Source organism: Leopardus geoffroyi, chromosome E3 (genome assembly GCF_018350155.1).
Source record: "Leopardus geoffroyi isolate Oge1 chromosome E3, O.geoffroyi_Oge1_pat1.0, whole genome shotgun sequence".
Lineage (NCBI taxonomy): Eukaryota > Metazoa > Chordata > Mammalia > Carnivora > Felidae > Leopardus > Leopardus geoffroyi.
In genome coordinates, this window is record NC_059340.1 from 5,958,221 (window position 1) to 5,982,155 (window position 23,935).

General features: G+C 45.0%; 1 protein-coding gene and 1 long non-coding RNA gene across 20 annotated transcripts in view; one reads left to right on the forward strand and one right to left on the reverse strand.

Annotated features, from left to right (window-relative positions):
- Positions 1 to 2,194: 2,194 nt before the first annotated feature.
- Positions 2,195 to 3,173, reverse strand: LOC123589382. Its single transcript, XR_006708293.1, has 2 exons — positions 2,550 to 3,173; positions 2,195 to 2,339 (listed from the first exon to the last, which is right to left on the reverse strand). It is a non-coding gene; the product is annotated as an uncharacterized LOC123589382 (long non-coding RNA).
- LOC123589380 (transformation/transcription domain associated protein) overlaps positions 3,141 to 23,935 on the forward strand; it is a 112,032-nt gene continuing 91,237 nt past the window's right edge. For 15 of the 19 annotated variants that reach the window (XM_045461397.1, XM_045461409.1, XM_045461407.1 and 12 more), the window contains exons 1-12: positions 3,196 to 3,417; positions 5,806 to 5,966; positions 6,392 to 6,441; positions 11,789 to 11,899; positions 13,129 to 13,233; positions 14,147 to 14,230; positions 15,513 to 15,569; positions 16,984 to 17,109; positions 18,580 to 18,657; positions 18,862 to 18,950; positions 19,817 to 19,913; positions 23,008 to 23,146. In XM_045461397.1, coding sequence (XP_045317353.1) covers positions 5,867 to 5,966; positions 6,392 to 6,441; positions 11,789 to 11,899; positions 13,129 to 13,233; positions 14,147 to 14,230; positions 15,513 to 15,569; positions 16,984 to 17,109; positions 18,580 to 18,657; positions 18,862 to 18,950; positions 19,817 to 19,913; positions 23,008 to 23,146 — 1,036 coding nt within the window. In that variant the 5' untranslated portion in view covers positions 3,196 to 3,417; positions 5,806 to 5,866. Of the gene's footprint in view, positions 3,418 to 3,559; positions 3,787 to 4,114; positions 4,231 to 5,805; positions 5,967 to 6,391; positions 6,442 to 11,788; positions 11,900 to 13,128; positions 13,234 to 14,146; positions 14,231 to 15,512; positions 15,570 to 16,983; positions 17,110 to 18,579; positions 18,658 to 18,861; positions 18,951 to 19,816; positions 19,914 to 23,007; positions 23,147 to 23,935 lie in introns of those variants that run through there. The other 4 variants (XM_045461399.1, XM_045461415.1, XM_045461398.1 and 1 more) reach the window with 4 other exon arrangements.

Here is a 23,935-nt window from a genome sequence, read left to right on the forward strand (position 1 = left end):
CCCTCCTCTCAGCGCCCAGCGTCCGCGCCCGCCGGCTCTGACTCAGCGTCCCCTGAGGCGCGCGCACCGCTGCAAAGCCGCGCGCAGGCCCCTTTCGGTTCTTCTCCAGGTGCCATTTTCCCTCTTGACGCACACGATTTGGAGATGCGGCTCCTCGTTCACTTGGAGCTCTCACTGTGTGCCAGGCGCTGGGAGAAGGGCCTGCAAACGCCTCATATCCTCCCGGAGAGAGGGGCTCAGGTGCCCACCCTGAGACACGACGTTCCACTCTGTGCTTGCTGTAAAATGGGCTCATGCTCACACCAGGGCCCTAGCTGTCACTGAGGGCCTTGTGACACTCAGAGAACTGCAAGGAGGAGTGACCAGGCCCCTCCTTGGACACGCCTTGGCCTAGGCAGGCGCTTCCACCTGCCTTAACAGAGCAGAACATGTCTTTCCTTCTGGAAGGTGGCTCTGCCTGTCTGGCCTTTAAGACTGGACGCTGGTTACCAGGATCCCTGTCTCAGCTCTGCCTTTGCTTTCCTCTGTACTTGGGCAAGGGATCCCACCCAGAGGGGGTGGGGGTGGGGGTTGGATGCCCCTCTGGCCTGGTGGGCACTGATGGGCCACTACTTGAATTGCAGCATGGGAGTGAAGGCACCTATAGGTATGGCCTCTGTCTCTGTGACAGCTGTGGTCCCCACTGAGGATGGGCCCGCTGGCCACACTGCCATCTCACCTTGATGGAGGGGGAACAGATTGGAGTGAGCTCTCCTTCCCCCATAAAGTTAAAAATGCTAGTAGGTGTCACTCCACAGAAGCATCGGTCACCAGCATCGGGACAGTACCAGGCCTAGGAACCGGGAGACTTTGGATCCTTCCTGAGAGTTATGTGACCTTGGGAAAGTCACTTCCTCTCAGTGCCTCACTTTCCTTTTCTTGAAAACGGAAATACTCCCTATGACATATGTTGCCAGGATTAAATGAGTTAATGCTTAGAACAGTGCTTTGGACATTGCACTCAATCAGTGTTGGCTGTCATCGTTAGAATTGCTTACAGACCTGGGAAAGTTGTGCTTGTCCATCAGGAACTGAGAAGAAAATTGTGCTTGGAAAAAAAAGTTTGTTAAGGTTAGAAACTGAGATTCAGATATTTAACTATTTAACATTATTCAAAGATCTGGTTATTAGTTTCTTTTAAAACAAACTAAATGCAGGGGCTCCAAGCTGGCTCAGTGGGTAGAGTGTATGGCTCTTGACCTTAGGGTTGTTAAGTTTGAGCCCCATGTTGGGTGTAGAGATTATTTAAAAATAAAGTCTTTAAAAATCTTTTTAAATAAATGAACTAAATGCACAAAACAAAATAATAAGATTTTTTTTATGTGTATCTGTATTGCATTGAATAATGTTACAGTAGTCACACATAGTCGTATCTGTGTCACAGAAGCCAAATGCAAGGCCACCCTGAAACTGATACTCAGACTGTGAGGCTATTGGGGGGAAATACAGTATTATGGGACAGTGAATGAGAGGTGGAAGGAACAGTGGTTTTCTTATATTGGATCTTAAGAAGATTTCTCTCTGAGGAGGTAACATTTGAGCTCGTCAAGGATGACAAAGAGCCAGCTTTGTGCCTCTGAGGCACAAAGGTGGGCATGATGCATAGTAAGGCAGGCCACCGTGGCTAGAATATGAAGAATGAGGTTGGGAGGTACATAGGGCCAGGGAATGAAGATGAGCTGAAAAGACTTTGGAGGGTTTTAAGCAGAGGAGGCATGGATCTAATTTACCTGATAGGGATAGAGTTGACACTGTCTCTGACCTCTAATTCAGGGGAGAGACAAGAAAAGAGATAAAAATCATTACAGTATTTAGGGTACCTTGCTAGGAGAAGCTGGGGCCATGGGAAGTGTAGGGATTTAGCCAATGTTAGAGCTAGGCTTAACTATAGGTCTCTAGCCTGTGCAATTCATCTGAAACTTATCAAAAGATGTCTACCCTCTGCCTTTTTCTCTACCCCCTTCCCACCAAACAATATTAAACAACAAGTGTTTGCACACTGATTTCAGCTCTCATATTATTCAACCTTCCCCAACTTTGGACTGATTACTTTTGGGGGTGGGGAGTGATTTTGGTTGCAACTTTTTCCACAGTGGAAAAGGTGTTCTGACCCATTTTATTTCTCCCAGGGTAGAAATAAGTGACACCAAATGCATCCACTTAAAATTCCAGCACTTCAATAGAGGATTGTTCTTGGGTAGCAACGTTAAACAAGCAAGGAGCATGCTTCTGAATAGGGCTTCAGGATTTCTTGCAGGCATTACAAGCTGCCTTTATTACGAGGTGTGAAATGTATCTGTCTGGGAAGGGGATACAAAGATTTTGGTAACTTAGCGATTACAGGTCCTGGAAGTGGTGGAGAGAAGTCATCACTTTAATGCTCTGTCCACCTAACCATGGGTTACCAGGAGCAGTTCACTATTCAACCACTATCCTAGATGGAGTCGTAGGTGAGGCCCAACAATACTTTTCCCTTCTAAGGCCCTTTGGTCCAGCCCACGCCATCTCACCTGGGCATCAGGGCGTTATGCCCCACTCCCCTTCCTTCTCATCACTGCTCTATCCTGGTCCAGAGACATATGCCCGCCAGGTATGAGGTGACAGAGATCCTCTGCGCGGTCCAGCCTCTGGGTGATGTAGCCGCAGAACAAATGATTAGGCCGACAATCTCCGAGCAGAACACCAGGGCTTTCCTTGTTTTCCAGCCTTCGCCTTTCCAAGGCCCCTGCTTGCCTCCACCTTTCCACTGGGTTAAGAACTACCCCAGAAAAGGAAGGAGGTGGGGGAGAAAACCCCGCCCCACTGCCACGTTCAATTCAGGGATGGACTCTTCCCGGGCCTGACCGCCGCCTCCTAAAGAAGCCCCTTGGGGGCCCACCGCCCTGCAGCTGCCCCCGATGTCCCTACCCTACCCTCTCCGGGCCTGGCTCCTGAGGTCAGATTTAGGGCAGCAGGAGCCCAAAGACTCCCGCCACCTGCCTGCCCACTCCAACCTTGCCGGCGGCCCCGCCCACGCAGGCGGAGGTTTAAAGGGCCGGGCGGGCCCACCCGGGCGCAACGCCCCTCCCTGCTCCCGCCGCCTGCCCAGGCCGCACCCACTTGGGGGCGGCGCGCCCGGGCCTATTTCACCCGCGGCGGGCGCGGCCGCTTTAAGCGGGGGCGGGACTGCACGGCGGCTGTGGCTGCGAGGGCTTCGCTGGGGGTCGCGGGCTGGAGCTGCAGGAGGCCGGCCGCGGAGGTGAGGGTAATCGCGGGCAGGCGCAGGCAGGCGAGGGAGGGCAGCGGAACGGCCCCAGGAGGCTCGCGCTGCTGCCCGGACCAGTGCGGCGGGGACCCGGCGTGGGGAGGCCTGTGCGGCGGCTCCGCGGAGCGACAGAGGTAGGCTCCGTACGCCGGGTCCCCCTAGGTCCCCCCCCCTCCCAGCCCCCACCGGGGTCCAGCCCGGGAGGCGGGGGCCGGCGGCCGCCCTGTAGCCTCCGGCTGCCTGGCGGCGCTGGGGAGCTCTGGGAGGCGGACGGCTAGCGGAGCGGGAATTGGCCCTCGGCGCTCGCCGTAGCATGGCTTGGAGGGCGGACGCTGGGTGCCCAGGGACGACGACAAAAGGAGGGAAGCGGAGAGCCGTTTGAGACCGGGAAGAGAGAGCGTGAGGTTGGGGCCCCGTTCCCCCGGAGGCGCCCCGGGCCAGCCTGGCACCTCCCGGCCTCCACGCAGGCCCCTGGCTCGAGCGGCCCGGCGCGGAGAGCGAAGGTAGCGGCGACGACAGCGCCCCCTCTGGTCCGGCGGCGCCGCCTGAGTCGCGGCGCGGCGGGGCGGGGCGGGGCGGCCGGGCCGTTTGTCTGTGCGCGGGCGCGGCGCCGGCTCCGGCCTTCCCACCTGGGCCGGGACGCGGGCTTCCGTCGGGCCCATGGCCGGCGGCATCATCGAGCTGCTCTCCCGCAGACGGGCGGAATGGGCCGTTTTCCCTCTTCAGCCCACCCCCCACCCTCACCCTCACCCCCGGCCAGCAGAACGTGGGGCCTGGCCTCTTGGGGCCCCGGGCGATGGAAGAGTTGACTTCGGTGAGAAAGGGGGTCCAAGGAGTTTGGGCACGACCCGAAGTTTCGTAGGCACAGAGAGGCCCTCACCCTGACTCTCGGGTCCCCAGGGATGAGAATATGGGGGCATTCGGTGAAATGCCCGAAAGAGGAAGCAGTAAGTAGTCAGGTCTTCCAGCAGGGCTGACGGAATCCCCCTCTTCTGTCTCCGTGAGTTTTCCTGCCCGGAGCAGGAGGAGCGGGATAGAGCACCTCTCGGCGTCTTTTCTGCATCCAAGTGCTTTTTTTGGTGGTCTCGGAGCCCGTGGCCAGAAGAGGCTTTGTGGAGCAGGGTGTCCCCATCACTTGGGGCACAAGTGTGAGCTGCAAGGGAGTGCATCCGGTAGGCAGGGCTTTGCAAAGGTCGGCAGAAGAAGCAAATTAAGTCCTGAAACTGCGGCTTCGTGCCCAATGGAATTAAACAGTTCTATACACAAGGAAGATGGGTAAAAGCAAATTCATCAGGTTCTCAAGATACTTCTGTGAGGGCTCTTAAAATTCAAACCAAGTATCAGCCTGGAGAGGTAGCTCCTGAAGTGTGGTCATCAACAACCTGAAGCATGCATGCATGCATGCATGCATGCATGCATACATACATTCACTCATTGAAGGAGTATTTTCCAAGTACCTACTTTGTGCCAGCTGCAAACAATTTACAGCTTCCTGGGCCCCTCACTGAACCACAGTCTCTGGGTAGTGCTTGGAAGTCCGTCTTTGGCACCTGGTGATCTTAGTGCACACTGAAGTTTGAGAACCAATCACCTAAGATAGAGGTTGCCAAATCCAGTCAGCTGCCTGTGTTTGTTTTTGTTTTCTTTTTTAGGATTTTTATTTTTAAGTGATCTCTACGCCTCTGCACCCAACGTGGGGCTCGAACTTACACCCCAGAGACCGAAAGTCTCATGCTCTACTGACTGAATCAGCCAGGCGCCCCTCAGCTGTGTGTTTTTATATAGCCTGTGAACTAGGAATGCTTTTTACCTTTTTTATTATTTTTTTAATGTTTTATTTATTTTTGAGAGAGAGAGAGACAGAGTACCCATGGGGGAGGGGCAGAGAGAGAGGGAGAGACAGAATCCGAAGCAGGCTCCAGTCTCTGGGCGGTCAGCACAGAGCCCAATGTGGGGCTCGAACCCACGAACTGCGAGATCATGACCTGAGCCAAAGTTGGACGCTTAGCCGACTGAGCCACCTAGGCACCCCGGTTTTTACATTTTTAAATGGTTGAGAAAAAATCCACAGAAGAAGAATGTTTCGTGACATTTTAGAATTATATGAAATTGAAATTTCGGTGTCCATAAATAAAAGTTCTCTGGATCACAGCCATGATTTTTTGTCTGTGGGTTGTCCATGGCTGTTTATTGGCTATAACAGAGTTAAGTGTTGTGATAGAGACTAAAAAGGCTAAAATGTTTACTTTCTGGCTTATAGAGAGTTTGCCAACCCCTGGCCTAGGGAAAGAAAGATCTACAGTAAGGGGGGGGAGGGGGACGTCTATTTATAAAAATCATGTTTAGAAGTTAATAGATACAATGGATATAAGTAAATTTCATTTTCCAAAAAGCAGAATGAATAGTATTCTGGGTTAATTAAAAAGTGTTTAGTTTAATGTAGTTATTTAGGTAAGATTTTCCATATAGATTGTGAGCCTGTGCCTTTAATAATTTGACAAACCATGTGCTTCTTTTCATAGGCTGGGTGAACTCATGGACCTGATACCTTTCTCTTGAGAAACAAACCAGCTGAAAAAAAAAATGGCATTTGTTGCAACACAAGGGGCCACGGTGGTTGACCAAACCACTCTGATGAAAAAATACCTTCAGTTCGTGGCAGCTCTCACGGATGTTAATACACGTGAGTCAGTTCTGTTGTTAAGAAGTACATTATCGGGACTCATTCTCTTCCGTTCAAATGACATGCACCTGGAGATAAATAGTAATGTCAGCTTTTATCCTGATTTTCCCATTCCCTGCCTTGTGGAGAAGCCAAGTGATGAGCATTGCTGGCTGGAGCCCCAAAGAGGCACACGTGTGTGTGTGTGTGTGTGTGTGTGTGTATGTATGTATATATCTGTGCCCTTGTCTGTGCATGCACACGTATGTCTGGGAGTATGAGTGTGTGTGTGACTGGTGGTAGGGAACTAGTTATGTGCCTTCTGTTGGACCATGACAGTCAAACTGATAAGATCTGATTGCTTCTCTAACTCCCTAAATCTTATCATTTTCTGAAGATCCTTAACGTAATTTCAATTACCTGATGACTTGTTTTGTCATTTACAGCTGATGAAACAAAGTTAAAAATGATGCAAGAAGTTAGTGAAAATTTTGAGGTATGAGCTTAATTTATTTTTTTTCTTGTGAGCTGAATATTCACATGTGCTTTCCAACTGCTCCTCTGTCAGTCTTACTAGTAAGTCAGAAATCGTTCTCTCTGTTAGTGTGACCTATTGCATTTCAGAACTGAAATTTGACCTGCACACAGTATTGTCCAACTTCCTCACCTAGTGACCGTGAACTTCAAGTGATGTTGAGGAATGTTGCTTTGGTTTTGGTGGTTGAACTTGTTTTCGTTTTGAGGCATATGCTTTCAGGATGCGCTCACACTTGTGTGGTAGATTTGTTGTATTCACATAATAACAGGTGGAGTGAGAGCTGGAAGTCCGTTGTGGCTCTGTTACTTAATCATTTCCGTGACCTTGAGCAGTTTCTCTCTTCTGAGTCTCACATTCCACGGTTTTATAGTGTCATGTTAGGTCTCTGTGCACTTTTCTTCAGTCTGTCTTGTCTGTGTTCTTTAGATTGGGTAATTTCTACTGCCCGCCTTCAGGGTCACTGAGTGTTTTGTGTCCTCTCTGGTTTGCTGAGATGTTTTTTTTTTTTAATTTTTTTTTTTTTTTTAACGTTTATTTATTTTTGAGACAGAGAGAGACAGAGCATGAACAGGGGAGGGGCAGAGAGAGAGGGAGACACAGAATCTGAAACAGGCTCCAGGCTCTGAGCTGTCAGCACAGAGCCCGATGCGGGGCTCGAACTCACGGACCGTGAGATCATGACCTGAGCCAAAGTCGGACGCTTAACCGACCAAGCCACCCAGGCGCCCCAACTGCTGAGATTTTTTAAAATTTCAATTTATTTTTTATATTATTTCAGTTATTGTCCTTTCAGTTTTGGAACTTCCATTTGGTTCTTCTTTTTAGATTTTGGGTCTTCACGGAGATGATCATCGTTCATTAATGCCCATTTTGTTCTTGGAACATGTTTATAATGACTGCATTCAAGTCTTGAGTAAATCTGGGGGTCACATGATCCTGCCTCTTTGCACGTCTGGGACTTTTTGAGTATGCTGAATATTGTATGTGAAACGTAGGGACTCTAGCTTCTTCCGTTCCCTCCCTCTGAAGAGTGCTGATAAGTTGATTGTGGTAGGCAGTTCAGTGGCCGGCTGATCTCCTCGAACCTGCAGAGGCTTGGTTTTATGCTATGGTATGGAGGACCTGTGGGAAGGCTGAGATGGTCCCCAGGTCTCTCTGAGTCAGTGGAATTTAGCCTCCAAACTCCAGCTCCAGGTGATATCATCAGAAGTTGATTTGAGGCTTTGCTTGTTTAGAGGCTTTACTCTAGGGCAGGGACCTTGCTCAGCTGGGTGTCTGGGGTGAGAAAGAGGTGTTAAGAAAGTGCAGTGTGGCCAGGCTGGACCCACGACATCCTCCAGCACTGCTAGACCCCTGATGGGTCTTCGCCCCTCTTGGTGAGCTGCAGGTAGTGTTACCTCCTCTTACCTGGACGTGCAGCTCAGCCCTCAGTCAAGGTCTCAAGGACTCAGAGAAGACCATCCCCTGTACTTCCTGTTTCTCTAGGGTTCTCCTTTGCAGGTTCCAGCCACCTGAACTGCCTGAAACTCTGGTGTTTGCTTCTCAGCTCAGCAGGACCATCATACCATCCTTGGGCGCCAGCGTGCCGAGCCCGTCAGGGCATCCGTGCCTGAGCAGAGAGCTGTGGTGGCCATGTAATCTCCCCTCTGGAGATCGTGGCCCTTGTCCAGCACCTGAAAACTGTTCTCCCGTGTTTTGTCCAATTTTATGGTTAGTGTGGTGCTGTTAGTTTCATAGGCAGAAGAGAAGGTCACATTTCTTACTTTTCGTGTGGAGATAATAAAACTTTTCTCAGAGAGTTCATGTAAGTAACAAAATGTTTCTAGCTTCTGACGTGGTCATTTGAATTGCAAAGGTCGGAATCAGTGGGGATGAATCAGATGCCCTAGGATCTGTAGTAATGGGGAGTATTTACATTTGGTGGGAGTTTTTGTTTGGTAGTTTTGTTCTAAGTAGACGTTAAGGACATGTTGCCCTGAACTGAGCTGGAAAAAAAAAAATCCTGAGATATTTAGAGATTGAGCTAAAGAGCTTTCTTTTCTGCCCCAGCTGCTAACACAAGCTGTTAAAAACAAAACACAAAAAAAACTAAAAAAAGAGGTGGAAGGGAGGACATGATAGGCCTGCGTTCTGCGTTTTTGGCAGAACTGGTAAGTGAGAACCACAGCCCCAGTGGGTTTGAGAGGATCAAGTCATGGAGGGTCTCGTGAACCTGCAGAAACAAGCACTTGAATCCGGCCTCTGAGTGTGGGCACGAGGCTATCTGGATTAAGTGTCTGGCCCCTTTGCCTCTTGTTTCATTTCTCGCTGTTAGCAAGTTAATTTTGGACTTTGGTCGCCGGTGCGTTGATTCAATCCAGAGAACTAAACGTTTACCAAAGCAGTATACTTCGGGCTTTTTAAATAGTGACTTTTGAAATCTGTATGATCCGTTTGCCTTAAGTAAAATCCAGAAAACTAAGCCCTTCAAAGAATTAAATACTAGGATGAGCATCAGTAGGTAATTCTGTATTGCCACCATTTCCACCCTGGAAGAAAGTCTGAATGGGACGAGTGAAATTAAAAACAATTCCAGTGCTTTCAGGAGCCTTAGAAATTTCCTCAAGCACTTAGGAATAAAATTGTGATCTAAGTAAATGTCGTATGGGCCATCTTTCAGGACAGAAAATAAAAGCTTCGAGTTAGAACTCGCATGAAAAATTCATATGGATCAAAGAGCTGGGGGCTAAGTTGTAATGCTGGCAGCACAACGGGGCATCTTGTTGAATGAATCTTTTTTATGGGAGAAATTTGAAACTGACGTTTTGAGAGCTATGGAATCCGTGGTTGCTAATGGGCTTATGTGCAGATGAGCTGGATTTCTTAACCTTGGTAATGTTCCAGCATGAATCTTCTACCTTATGCCCTTGAATGTGGGCATCTCCCTAAAAAGTCTTAAGCTCTAGGCATGAGAGGTGACAAACACAGTTCCTGCTCCCAGTGAATTCATAGCCTGCTTGGGGGGAGCTGTGAGGCACGGTGGGGTCGCCCACGGCGAACTGTGTGAATGGAGCCCTGGGTTCGCCCTGGGAACCTGGTGGTGCTCAGTCGTTATTTTTGCATGGGACCACACTCTTTTCTGGTTTTCACCTTTTCCTCTGTCTTACCCTTCGTAGATTCCCCTTCCAAGATTACCTTAGTGTGATAGACAACCCTACACTTTTATTTTCAGCCCATATCAGTGTCTGGAGTTTGAGACACTTGTATTTAGTTAACTGCCCAGATGCTTCTTGCGATAGTAACAATTTAACCACTTAGTCCCTTGCTCCCGTCCCTCCCATTAGGAACTAGTTTTAGTGCTTTTACACCCAGGCTTTCTCATCATTTTGTGCCTTTGTGTATGTTTTTCTTCAAACCTTGTCCTTTTCCACTTTTTCACATGGCTAACTCCTGCTCACCTTTTAGGTTTGAGCATAAACGTGGCTTCTTGGGGAAGGCGTTCTCTGCCCTTGGTTCCATTCACTACATTGTGTCCCATTTATAGATGTGCCCTTAGTTGCCATTACCTCCTCCATCATAATTCTGTATTGTTCTCTATCGGTCTTCCCAGCACATGACTGCCTTCCCCATCTCTGAGGGCACGAATTGTATCTACTTTCTTCATTGTATCCCCACAGAGCACGTGATAGAATCCTCAATGAGAATTTGTTGCATGAGCAAGTGAGGCCTTAGCAGGGGAGGGGACTTGGCTGTTAGACTTAATTTGCATCCACTTCTAAAGCTTACAGACGGACTGACATTCAGCAACGTTTATAACCTCTCTGAGCTTCTTTATCTGAGAAATGGAGACAATACTTATGTTGGGCTTGTGAGGACCAAGAGAGAAAGAATAAAAAAATATATATATTACCATAGCACGGCGCTCTGGTAATAACACCAGATGACATTTATTGAGCATTTACCGCAGAGCATTTGCTGCATTGTAAATTAACTCATGTAGTCTTTACATGATTAGTGACATCAGGAAATAATAGGATACTCAACAGATGGGGATGCTGAGGCACAGAGGCTGAGTAACTGCCCAAGGTTTCCACTTCCTGAGTGGGTTCCAGAAAGTACTCTAGGAGCCATTTTACTGCACGGTCTCCAGACTGTAGTTTCATTTTCTGTTCTTTTAGAATCAGTGCTGGGATAAATAATGGATTAGGTTGGGTTATAATCCAATTAATGTAGATCTAACCAGTAAATTAGCTTCAGATTAGAAAGAGGTGTCAGTGTGTTTAGGCTCTTTGTTTTCCACCTGAAGAAAGTAAGATCTAGAAGCTAAATGACCTTTCAGAAGTTTCTTACTCAGGTGGTGGCACAGCCACCTTCTAGAGCAGGCTCTGAGTTCCACATTTTCCACAGTGCTAGTATTTCTACTTTTAACAGTAAATGTTAACATTTGGGCTCTTAAATTGGATTTCAGAAGCAGTGGTCATTTTAATTAATTTAAAACTGCAGTCACGAGACCCCAGGGGCGCCTGGGTGGCTCATTCAGTTGGGCGTCCGACTTCGGCTCAGGTCCTATTCTCATGGTCTGTGGTTCCAGCCCTGTGTCGGGCTCTGTGCTGACAGTTCGGAGCCTGGAGCTTGCTTCTGATTCTGTGTCTCCCTCTCTCTGGCCCTCCTCCTCTCATGCTCCGTCTCACTCTCTCTCTCAAAAATAAATAAACATTAAAAAAAAAAATTTTAAGGGCGCCTGGGTGGCTTAGCCGGTTAAGCATCCGACTTCAGCTCAGGTCACTATCTCGCGGTCTGTGAGTTCGAGCCCCGCGTCGGGGTCTGGGCTGATGGCTCAGAGCCTGGAGCCTGCTTCCGATTCTGTGTCTCCCTCTCTCTCTGCCCCTCCCCCGTTCATGCTCTGTCTCTCTCTGTCTCAAAAATAAACGTTAAAAAAAAAAATTTTAGGGGCGCCTGGGTGGCTCAGTTGGTTGAGTGACCGACTTTGGCTCAGGTCATGATCTCACGGTTTATGAGTTCAAGCCCCGTGTCGGGCTCTGTGCTGACAGCTCAGAGCCTGGAGCCTGCTTTGGATTCTGTGTCTCCCTCTCCCTGCCCCTCTCCCACTCATGCTCTGTCTCTCTGTCTCAGAAATAAATAAACATTAAAAAAAAATTTTTTTTTAAAGTTTTAAAACTTCAATCACAAAAGCCTCTAAAAGCACTAAAAATTACTGTTGGCCTCGCTAAAGTGTTTTCTCTTTTGAGGTTATAGTGTGAATGGGAAATGAAAATATGAAAATACGCAGACTTAACGGGGTTTTCTTTTATCTTTGCCTAATTAGAATGTCACATCATCTCCTCAATATTCCACATTCCTCGAGCACATCATCCCCCGATTTCTCACATTTCTTCAAGATGGGGAGGTCCAGTTTCTTCAGGAGAAACCAGCCCAGGTAATCTGTTCAGAAATGTCAGCGAGCAGAGAAAATGTTGGCTTGCAAGCATTTATGAATTAAAACAAGTGAGAAAACTTAGGGTTCCACTTTAAAATAAGAGACGTTTTGGGGCACCTGGGTGGCTTAGTTGGTGAAGCGTCTGACTTCAGCTCAGGTCTGATCTTGCCATTCGTGGGTTTGGGCCCCACATCGGGCTCTGTGCTGACCGCTCAGAGCCTGGAGCCTGCTTTAGATTCTGTGTCTCCCTCTCTCTCTGCCCCTCCCCTGTTCACACTCTGTGTCTCTGTCTCTCTCTCTCAAAAATAAATAAACATTAAAAAATAATAAATAGAGTAGGAGAAGTTTTGTCACGTAAGGATAGTTTTGTCCCAAACCATGCCTCTTCAGTTAAATGTATTGGTTTTAATTCTTTACTTTTGCTGACTGGTGACATGTATACACTGTGTATTATAGACGAGTTCATATATCCACAAAAAGAAGGAGTGATCCCTTAGGTGACCCTCTCCATAGCTAGTGCCTCATCTACTCTTAGTGTCCATTCTCGTAACTTCTGGCCAGTTTTGTTTTATCTGTACCCGCCCCCGTGCTTTGCACCCCCCCCCCCCACCTTGATCATTTTAAGACTGTCTCATCATAATTTTTTCTATAAATATTTCAGTGCATGTCTCTTAAAAATAACTCTTTAAAAGTTAACATAATGCTAAACAAAGCATTTTTATGTTGTACCAGTTGAAGATCTACACATTTGACCTACCTTTTAGTTGTTGACTCCACAGTCGTACTCCAGAAGCTTAGTCAGCTTGTGATGCAGTCAGTCCTCGGGCCCAAGAGAATCAACCAGGGAGAGGATCATAGGAACCAAACACACGATGGAGGGAGATCCCAGACCAAGTTCAGTTTGTGTTGTGCTCTTTCACCTGAAATCCAGCCAGCAATCACACACTAGTGCCCTTCCGCTGGAAATAGTGATAAGTTTTCAAAGAGGGAAGGTTAGGCTTGGTTGATTTGGTACACGACTGTGGAAAGCTTGAAGTAATGGTTTGCGGTATGTACATGGGATTACGTTTAAGTAATTTACAAGACTGTTCCTGAAATGAGGTCCATCTTGTAGTTGGGTGGTTCCCAGCGTGGGGTGCAGACAGCCGTGTAACTTGGAGAGTATAAAAGAATTATTCTGGGATCCTTGGAAGGATTCGATATTTATGTTTTTTATTTTTCTTCACCAGCAACTGCGGAAACTGGTCCTTGAAATAATTCACAGGATACCAACCAACGAACATCTTCGTCCTCATACAAAAAACGTTCTATCTGTGATGTTTCGCTTTTTAGAGGTAATCTTTGAGAATTCTTTTTAGCCGTATTCAGACTTTCAGTGGTTTTCTTCTTGTAGAATCTGGTATTCCGTGCTTACTTCCCTTCCACTGAAGTTGTGATTCGCATGAGTAAAAACTTTCTTAATGTCCATTTTGCCAACCAAATGACTAAGAAATATTAATTGAAGATTCATGGAGTCAGCAGGGGATTGAGTAGACATAGTGGAAATGTTTGGGAAGGTTTGGGTAGACAGACTCAGAGTGCAGGGCCCTTTGGTTTTCTTCTACTTCAGGCACAGTAGATGCTGCTAAAGAGTTTCTCAAACTCTTCGGGTGAATCCACCTGATACCTGTTAATGTTAACCTCTAAAACTTTCCTTGCTACTTAGTCCCAACGGGTTTAGAATTCTGTTGTATTTCGGGGCCTCTTGGAAGGGTGAGCTTTGGAGGGGGATAGAGTTGGATTCAGAGCCTCTTCTGCCATGGGTTAGTTGCTGTGGTAGCCTCATTGCTTACCTTCTCTGAGCCTTAGCTTCCTCATAGGTAAGATGTGGAGGACACCCCCATTCAGAGAGCGTAAAGGATTTAGCAGATTGTCCAATACGGGGTGGATGCTCACCAGTTCTGTTGGCAGCATTTTTAAGCAACGAGAAAGCGTCCTTTGGACCATTAAGACCTTCCTTCATGGTGTGACTTGCCAAAGTTACTCTCCAGAGCTCACTGGCAGGATACCCTTCCGTTGGTCCACCAAAGACCTCAAAAGCTTCTTGTCTGAGGCCACTGTGTTCTGTGTTCAACACATGAAATCTGGGTTGGCTGACGTTGGGTGCGTGTACAGAAAAATGCTTAGAAAATAGCCTGTGATCTTTAGATTAAAATAACCTTAGAAGTATAACTCTTTTTAAATGCTTTTTTTTTTTTCTTTTTTAAGACGGAAAATGAAGAGAATGTTCTTATTTGTCTAAGAATCATTATCGAGCTACACAAACAGTTCAGGCCACCCATCACACAAGAAGTAAGTGTTTAGACTGATAGCATTTATAAAAGTATGTCAACAGGCTTTTTCTTTTGCATAATGTGTGTACTCTCTTTTAGAATTGATGGGACATGCTGCTTTGCAGAAAAGGATAGCCTCAGTCTGGGGGAAAGTCTTTATGGGTTTCACAGTGACTTTTGTTTGGTCCATGTTTATGTGAATATTCTGCTGAATTTGTACAATAGTTGAAACGTGGTAAACTACTAAACTGGCAGGGCTGCTTGGGTAATTCTGGTATTTACAGGTCTGATGTGCTGGAAGGCTCCAGTCATTGTATGCTCTGCAAGGGTGTGAGATGTGGGTTCTGAAGTCAGAACTGGCTTGGAATCTCAGCTCTGTAACTCAGTAATTGACCATCTGTAATTGGCATTGGGTCAGCTCCTAGCCCTTTGGAGCTTTTTCCATAAAATGAGCGCCCTCACAGGACATAGCCACAAAAGATTGCTTGAAGAATTCAGTATGAAAGTTAAGTTCTTAGCAGAGTGATTGGTACCTACAAAGTAAGCATTAAACCTGCTGTTAGTCATAATTAAGGTAGTATCTTCTCTAACGTTAACTTTAGTAAATGCATGTTGTAGATTATTTTGGAGTAAAGATGCAATAGAATTCCTGTCATCTTAAGCGATTTTGATGTCTTGATTTCTGTTCCTTGTCCCCATCTTGTGTATATGTATATTTCCTACATAAGAGTGTTTTCCTGACCGTAAAAAATTCTTTACAAAGTTGATTTTTAATGGATGTGTAGTAGTCTTTCTTACGATGCCCTTGTTTTTAGATAGTTAAGGTATTGCAGAATTTTTATGTTAGGACTATTGCTGAATATCTTGTTTACAGTTCAAATTATTTCATAGACTGGTTTTGTAGTAGAGTTATCAAGTCAAGCGAGTTAATGTTTTAATGCTTCTGAGAGATATTGATTGTCATTAAGTTGATTTCCAGAAGGGTTTGAGCGGTTCATGCTTCCCTTGGTAGTATAGGAGAGTCTCCCTCTGGTTGGATTCCATCTCACGTGGATAGTAGTACTTTTTGAAAGGCAATAAGTGGTATTTATTTTCATTTTTGTTCCTTTGCTCTTCCTGATTTAGAAACTTACTTCCTTCTTATTTCTTTTTTTGTCTGTTCACGTTCATTGCCTGTTGGAATTTGAGTCTGACATTTTTCCTGCCTGTTTTATGAGTTCTTGTACTCATGTATTAGCACTTGCATTACTTACTGTATTTTCTGTTTATAAATTTCTTATGTTGTCTTTTTAAAATTTCAGATTCATCATTTTTTGGATTTTGTGAAACAGATTTACAAGGAGCTTCCAAAAGTAGTGGTATGTTTTTAATATCGTTTGAATCTATTATTTGTATACATTTATTCCTCATTCCAAAGGGAATAGTTGGGTTGAAAGGAATAATTAGGGGGAATGCCAATTTGAGGATGAGGAGTGTTTAGTGGTGGTCAGAATAGAGGTTGATAAATCAGCCATTTAAAAGGAGTTCTTTTGGTTTCACTGTTTAAATATGTCATTTTTTACGTAAAAGCAGTGTGTTTTAGTGTAGAAATTTGCAAAAAAAACCAAAAAACCCAAGGTAAATTGTCTGTAATTTTCTCACTTGTAAGCAACCGTTGATATTAAAGTTTCACTTTTTCACTTTTTTCACGCTTTTTAAAGATGGTTGCACTCCTATTGTGAGGTTTTTTTGAGAGGTAGTGTCTGCTTTTAGATTGCTTTTCAGTGTCATTAAAATTCCTTCCTATATTGAAAGAAGTCTTTCTCAGTGGCTTCAGCAGTGTGCGAAAGCGCATGGCGTGCATGAGGGCGGTCTCCTCCCCACCTTACTCTCACCTAATAGACGGTGCCACTGGGACCAGTTTGGAACATCCTGTAACACACTTTTCTGCCAGCAGTCATAGTTCTTAGTGGCCCCATAATTTCCCGTCCTGTGCGTGTACCTGGATTGTATCCTTGATGCTGGTTTTCCCAGTTTCCACTTCCTGTCACAATCACAAGTAATACTGGTAAAAAATTTTTGGTAAAAATCATTGTGCGTGAATCTGTTCGTGTATCAAAGTTTTTCTAAAGATTTTTTTAAGCTTTAAAGGAATTTTTTAAAAATCAAAGAAGTAATATCCTTTTGGTATTTTAAGGATTTTAATCTACGAATGTATAAAATTTCATTTGTTGCATTCTGAAATTGTCAAGTTATCATTTTTACTGAGTTAGCAAGTGCTGACACTTGCCATTCAGTCAGAAAAGCTGCTTTTCATAAGAAGTGGTGTTATTTAATCTAAAGCCCAAATCGCATTGAGAACTAAGGATCGCAGTGAGGCCCTGGCTTTTAAAAAATGTCTGTGCTTTGCTTCCATTCCTGTCTTTGATCTATGTGTAGGAGACTGTTTGGAAAGTGGATTCAGTGGGGACTAGCTCTGAGTTTCCTACCACCGGAGGGAGGGGCTACACCCCCCCACCCCCCGAGGTAGGGATGTAATGCCATGCACCTGATCTCTTACCAGCCAGGAAAAAAAAGAGAAAATACTTTGGGCGAGTTTTTTGTTTTCCATTATTGACGGTAGAGAATGTCCCTATCATGTTCTCTTTGTCCGTAAAGAGGACCCCAAGTACTATGGCATCAGTGCAACAGAAAAACATACAACACTGGGTTTGCTCCATCAGGTGTCAGGTGTGTTTCATTGAGGAATATTGTGTCTGACTCGGAAGAATGATTTCTGCTCTTTCTATGCAGAACCGCTACTTTGAGAACCCTCAGGTGATCCCCGAGAACACAGTCCCTCCCCCAGAAATGGTTGGTATGATCACAACAATTGCTGTGAAAGTCAATCCAGAGCGCGAGGACAGTGAGACAAGAACAGTAAGTTTTTTTCCATCGTTTTGCTTTGTTTTTATCCATGTCTCCTATACTTGGTAGAGGAAAAAAATGAGGTACTCTTCACGTATATTTTTAGTGTATTTTGGGGATTTTTCCTCTAAGCACTTGAGGTAGTTAAGATCAGAGGCGTGTGAGTGCTTGAGTGTGTCACTGGTTCTGCTGTACAGCCTGCAAGTCCTGAACGTGAACTGTTGCTCACTGTGGATGGGAAGATAAAATGATAAGACAGTAGTGCAAATCCAGAATCCTCTGTTGGGAAGAGCAGCTGCCCAGGCGAAGTGACCTCTGTTCCATCCTTAGCTTTGACATTGACGACGTCCCTTTAAGCTGCATATAAATTTGCGATTCAGTACCTGAGAGCGTGGGCTCTGAGGACAGAAGCTTAAAACTTGGGGACGATGTTCCAGCCCCACCACTTAGGCTTTTTTGGCTGTAGCAAAGTACACAGCTTTTGTTCTGTCCTTAATTTTCCATCTCCTTATCTGACAAGCCCGTCTGGTGGGATTTTGTGAAGGTAATGGCAGTATTGTCTGCAGGTGATGTGAGGTATTTGAAGCGTCTGGCGTGAAGGTAACCTGTACTGAGCAGTTACTGTGGCTGTGTTATTAGGATTGATCCAAGGATACTGTCCATCTGTATTTGTTTCACTGCCATCGTTTTGCAGCGTGTTTCAGTTTGTGCTAGAATAAACAGGAAACTACATGTCGGAGAAAGCTTTCTTTCCTTTTCTCCTCCTGAATTAGGAACTCGGTTTCGATGTCCGTCTTGGTGTTTCTTTTCTTGCTTGTCTGTTCCTGTCCGTTGCCCCTTCTGGATCTGTGTCTGACATTCTCCTCACCTGTGCTGGGAGTTCTTAATATGTTAAGACTACTGAATTTTTTCTTATGTTTATCGTAAGCGCTCTCTGTTTATAAATACCTTTGAGTAAAGCTGGGTAAATTTGTACTTTTTGCTGTTGTTCTTTTAAGTAAAATAATAGATACTAATTGGAAATTTCCCCAAAAAATAAAAAATAAAGTTTCCTCAGGGGATTTGAATGTCTGAGTTTAGACGAATTTTCCTGATGTTTTTAGCATAGGTGGTGACGTTGGAAAGTATGTAAAAACCTTTATATTAAACGATAGTTCTCTGTGCTTTATTTTCTTTTCTTTTTTTTTTTTTTTTAATTTTTTTTTCAACGTTTATTTATTTTTGAGACAGAGAGAGACAGAGCATGAACGGGGCAGGGGCAGAGAGAGAGGGAGACACAGAATCAGAAGCAGGCTCCAGGCTCTGAGCCATCAGCCCAGATCTGTGCTTTATTTTCAAAGTGGTTTGGATCTTTCACCACAGATATTTACAAAGATGTGGCAGTATTTTCCTTTCTCTTTGTTTCCCTGGGGCGATGCAGAGTGGTGGGTTATTTTAAGTGCTATGGTGATAACCTTGGCCCCATTTGCTTCTGTCTTACAGCATTCCATCATCCCAAGAGGGTCTCTTTCTCTGAAAGTGTTGGCAGAATTGCCCATTATTGTTGTTTTAATGTATCAGGTATGTGTACTGCTTACTAGTTTCTTGGAGTTTTGGCTTCTTATTTTATGACAAAATTCATTTCTGATTTTCTGTGGCAAACAGAACGTGTGTGGTGCACACATGCTAACTAATGTAATGAGTCTTAGAGTTTTTCTTGGTATGCCAAATTATTTTGCTATAGCAGAGTGTAAGAGCATGAAAATCTGATATGTTTGCTTTTAGCTCTACAAACTGAATATCCACAATGTCGTTGCTGAATTTGTGCCCTTGATCATGAATACCATTGCAATTCAGGTATCTGCACAAGCCAGGTGAGATTTCTCCGGATGGCGACATGGCTCACTGCCACGGTTCTTTAATTCCAAGTGAAAGTATGCTTACTGTCGTCTTTCATAAGACACGAAAACTTTGAGTGATAAAAGTTTTGGTAAAGCGATACGCGTTTTTGACTTTTTGAACTTGTGTTTCAGTCATGATGTTAATGGTTGTTTCAGTTCCTTGTTCTGTAAAGATGAGCTGATAACCACGGGTTTGGGGGTCTTGTGAATTTAGAGCTCCTGTTACATGCTCCTGTGCTCACTCCCAGCTGTGGGATATCCAAGCCTCTCCACCTCCAGGCCCCTGCTCTGGCTGTGCCTTTCAGCCCGAGTGCTGGAACGTTTTCTTCCCCTCGTTCCCTTCCCCTCCCTGTCAGCCTTAACCACCGAGTATGTGAACCGTGCATATTCCTCTTGCGAGGCCCCCTTGAAGCTTTTCCCCAAACGTAACAGCATTCCTCTTAAGACCTTTGTCACTTTACTCTCTTGACTGTACCCATCTGGCTCTGAGTCATTGGAAGGCAGGACCTGAGATTAATCAGCCGTAACAAGCCCCGGTGGCCCTTTCTGGGGTCTTTTATGGAGCCCCTGGTCCCCTGATGCAGTCTGCTGGCTGTGTTGATCAGTCTGGCGTTGGCTGTTTGGGTGCACATTATGGCTGCCGTGCCGCGGCTTGGAGAACGGCTTGCTTTTTATGCTTTTAAATCCTTTGTGTTAATCTGAACTGGTTGGTGCTGTGTTTTTGTCTGTGTAGAAATCAAACTTTTGGGTCTTAGTAATTATCGTAGGTTTTGATTAATATTAACGTAACCTAAAGAGTTAAGAGTTAATATTGTAAATTCTATTCATTCCTCATTCAGGCAACATAAGCTTTACAACAAGGAGTTGTATGCTGATTTTATTGCTGCTCAGATCAAAACATTGTCGTTTTTAGCTTATATCATCAGAATTTATCAGGTAAGTTCACTGACTTTTAAGGCAGGTTTACTGAGATCTAATTTACACACAGTAAAATTCACCTTTTGTAGGTATACGGTTCTTTGAATTGACAAATTCATACAGTTGGTAACCACCAACACACCAAAATCTAGAACATTCCCACCACCCCCAAAATTCCCTTTTATATGTTGTTCATCTCCTCCTCGGTCCCTGGCAAACACTGACTTTGTGGCCCCTAGTTTTGCCTTTTCCATAATGTCAAAAAAACGAATCCTATGGTGGGTGGGTAGTGTGGGTAACCTTTTGGGTGTCGCTTCTTTGACTTAGTAGTAGTGCGGAGGTTCATCCTTGTTATTTTATTTTTATCAGTGGATAGTCGTCTTAGTCTGCTTAGGCTTCCCTAACAAAATACCATAGACTGGGTGGCTCGACCAACAAAAATCGGTTTTCTCACAGTTCTGCAGGTTGGGAAGGCCAAGATCAAGGTCGTAGCTGGGTTCAGTTTCTGGTGAGGACTCTTCCTGGGTTACGGATCACTGCCTTCTTGCTGTGTCCTTGCCCAGGGCGGGGAGTGGTAGTGAGAGATGCTTTTACTTTTCTAAGGCCACAGTCCTATTGGATTAAGGCCTCATTCTCAAGATCCCATTTAATCTTAATTACCTTCAAAAGACTCTGGTTTCCAGGTCCAGTCACAGTGAGGGTGAGGGCTTCAGCCTGAATTTGGGGGGTCACAGTGTGGTCTATAGCCACAAGGTATGGATGCACCAGGCTGTGTTTATCCATTCCACAGTTGCTAACCATTTGGGTTGTTTCTGATTTTTTTTAAAGCAACTTTATCAGGATATAATTCACATATCCTAAAATTCACCTTTTTAAAGTGTATAGTTAAGTGCTTTTAGTGTATTCATAGAGATTTATACAGTCATCGCCACTATCCAATTTTAGAACTGTTTCTTCACCCTCTGAAGAATTCCCATACTGATCGGCCGCGGTGTGATTCGTTCTAGGCTCCTAGCCCTGGCTACCACTGATGTCCTTTCTGTCACTAGATGCGCTGATTTCATTTCTGGCCATTGTTGATAAGGCCGATATAAATAAATGCTGGTGCACAGGTTTTTGTGGGGATGGATTTGGTGCATTGAGTTTTGCTGTTGGAAGTTGGTGTGACAGCAAGTTATGAGGAGAGATTGGAACTTTAAAATAAAAAATGGCATCCTTAATTAACCGGTGAGAGAGGGCGATTATGTCTCTGTTTTTCCCCCACTTGTAGTTGTAGTCTGTCCTTATTTCAGTCTTGAAGAACTTGAAAGAGAGAAACGACACCTTATTTCCCATCAGTCATACCACGTTTTTGAATAAAAGTCTTGTGTAGCTGTAGTTATTGTAAAGTGTGGCATGAATTTAGTCCTAATCTATCCTGTAGCAGTGAATTATAATTTTTTTCTTAAGGGAGAGACTTTATTATTTTCAGGAAAAGTGAAAATGGAAACATGTATGCCAGATTGTTTACAGTAAAAACTACCTTTGAAAGCATTCTTATTTTTGTCCTTTCTTAAGTGCATTTGTCTCAATCACACCGTATACTAAGAAAATGTATGTTTGGTTTCAAAAATCTGAATTAGTGGTGGCTCGGTCAATTGAGCATCTGACTTCGGCTCAGGTCACGATCTCATCATAGTTCATGAGTTCGAGCCCTGTGTCGGGCTCTGTGCTGACAGCTCAGAGCCTGGAGCCTGCTGTGCATTCTGTGTCTCCCTCCCTCTCTGCCCCTCCTTTGCCCGTGTGCTCGCTCTCTCTCTCTTTCTTTCACAAAAATAAACATTGGGGCACCTGGGTGGCTCAGTCAGTGAAGTGTCCGACTTCGGCTCAGGTCATGATCTCGCGGTTTGTGAGTTCGAGCCCTGCGTCAGGCTCTGTGCTGTCAGCTCAGAGCCTGGAACCTGCTTTGGATTCTGTCTCTCTCTCTCTCTCTTTCTGTTCCTCCCCCACTTGCTCTCTGTCTCTCTCTCAAAAATAAATATTACAAAAAATAAAAAATAAACATTAAAAAATTTTTTTTAATCTGAATTAGGTACTCCTGGATATTTTATTTTATTTGTTAAAAAAAACTTTTTTTTTTTTTTTTTTAAAGTTTATTTATTTTTGGGACAGAGAGACAGAGCATGAACAGGGGAGGGGCAGAGAGAGAGGGAGACACAGAATCGGAAACAGGCTCCAGGCTCTGAGCCATCAGCCCAGAGCCCGACGCGGGGCTCGAACTCACGGACCGCGAGATCGTGACCTGGCTGAAGTCGGACGCTTAACCGACTGCGCCACCCAGGCGCCCCCAAAAAAACTTTTTTTTAATGTTTGTTTATTTTTGAGAGAGGGAGAGAGAGCATGAGCGGGGAAGGAGCAGAGAGAGAGAGAGGGAGACACAATCCGAAACAGGCTCCAGGCTCTGAGCTGTCAGCACAGAGCCCGATGCAGGGCTCGAACTCACAAACTATGAGATCATGACCTGAGCCGAAGCCGGACGCTCAACCAACTGAGCCACCTAGGCTCCCGACTCCTGGATATTTTAATCAGCTTGAGCTACCTTGGTGAATTGCCTTCTTAACATGCCTCAAAAGGAAACTGATCAGAGCTTATTCTGAGTTGATGAAAGGTGTCTCTGGTGTCATTCACAACTTAACGGGATGACGGAGTGGATGATGTCTTAGGAAATTTTCAATATTTACTTCTCCTGCTTTCTCACCACTGATGAAATGATTCAGGTGCATTGTTAAAAGTTGGGAAAATACAGAACAGTACAAAGAAGTTGTCTGTAATTCCATTATATAAAAGAAACCGCTACTTAACATTTCTGTACATCCTTCCACTGTGGCAGCGTGCATGCAAACTACTAAAACTTTCTGGATAATACTTGCTTATTAGGATGACCACTTTATGAGGGTCCCTTGACCTCATAGTCTTACTGAACTCTTTTGAAGTTTATAAAATGGGGTTTTTTCTTACTACCTATCTGTAACTTGAACGAAGCATAGTCTTACTGAACTCTTTTGAAGTTTATAAAATGGGGTTTTTTCTTACTACCTATCTGTAACTGTTGCTTTCCTCCTCCTTTTTATAGGAGTTGGTGACTAAGTACTCTCAGCAGATGGTAAAAGGAATGTTACAGTTACTTTCAAATTGCCCAGCAGAGACTGCACACCTCAGAAAGGAACTTCTCATCGCTGCAAAGCATATCCTCACCACAGAGCTAAGAAACCGTATGTCCACCTTGTCTCGGGATGTTTGTGCGGCCATGCTGGCGTGGTCCTGTCCCCATCTTTGGGGTGGGACCGCGGGTCTTTAGTTCCTTCAGATGTTTGAGGCTCCAGGTGTCCTTCTTTCTGTATTGCTGTGTTGTGTTTACTTTTCCCCTTCCTTTCTCTGCCTCTTGCCTCCGCCCTCTTGGGCTGCCTCTCTTTGCCTGCCACCAGGTTTCTCTGTGCTGTCCGAACGGTCTCATAATTAGCGTGGTCGTTCCCTTAGCGTAGCGTATGTCCTCAGCATCTCACGGTATTTCTCTGCCTTTTGGGTGCATATCTTTTGAAATGGCAAGTAGCTGTTTGCTTGTCGATTCATAGCCAGTAACCCTTGAAAGGTGAGAAGAAAACTGTTTTCTGCCTCCGTGCTGTGAAACAGCTTGGGGGATTGGTCCTGTTTTGATGCATAAGACTGATAATTGCTTTTGGCCAATATATTTTTTCTGTCAGTTATTGATACATATTTTTTTTAATGTTTATTCATTTTTGAGGAGGGAGGCAGAGAGAGAGGGAGATACAGAATCTGAAGTAGGCTCCAGGCTCTGAGCCCAATGTGGGGCTCGAACCCACGAATCGCAGGATCATGACCTGAGCCAAAGTCCAGACCTTTAACCAACTGAGCCACCCAGGTGCCCCAATACATAATTTTAAAATATTTTTGTATTTGCTGTGTCCAAATTCCATCCTAAATGTTTTGAGGGGGATAATCTTTTCCCCCAGTAATTGTTCAATATTAAGTGGGGTTTTTTT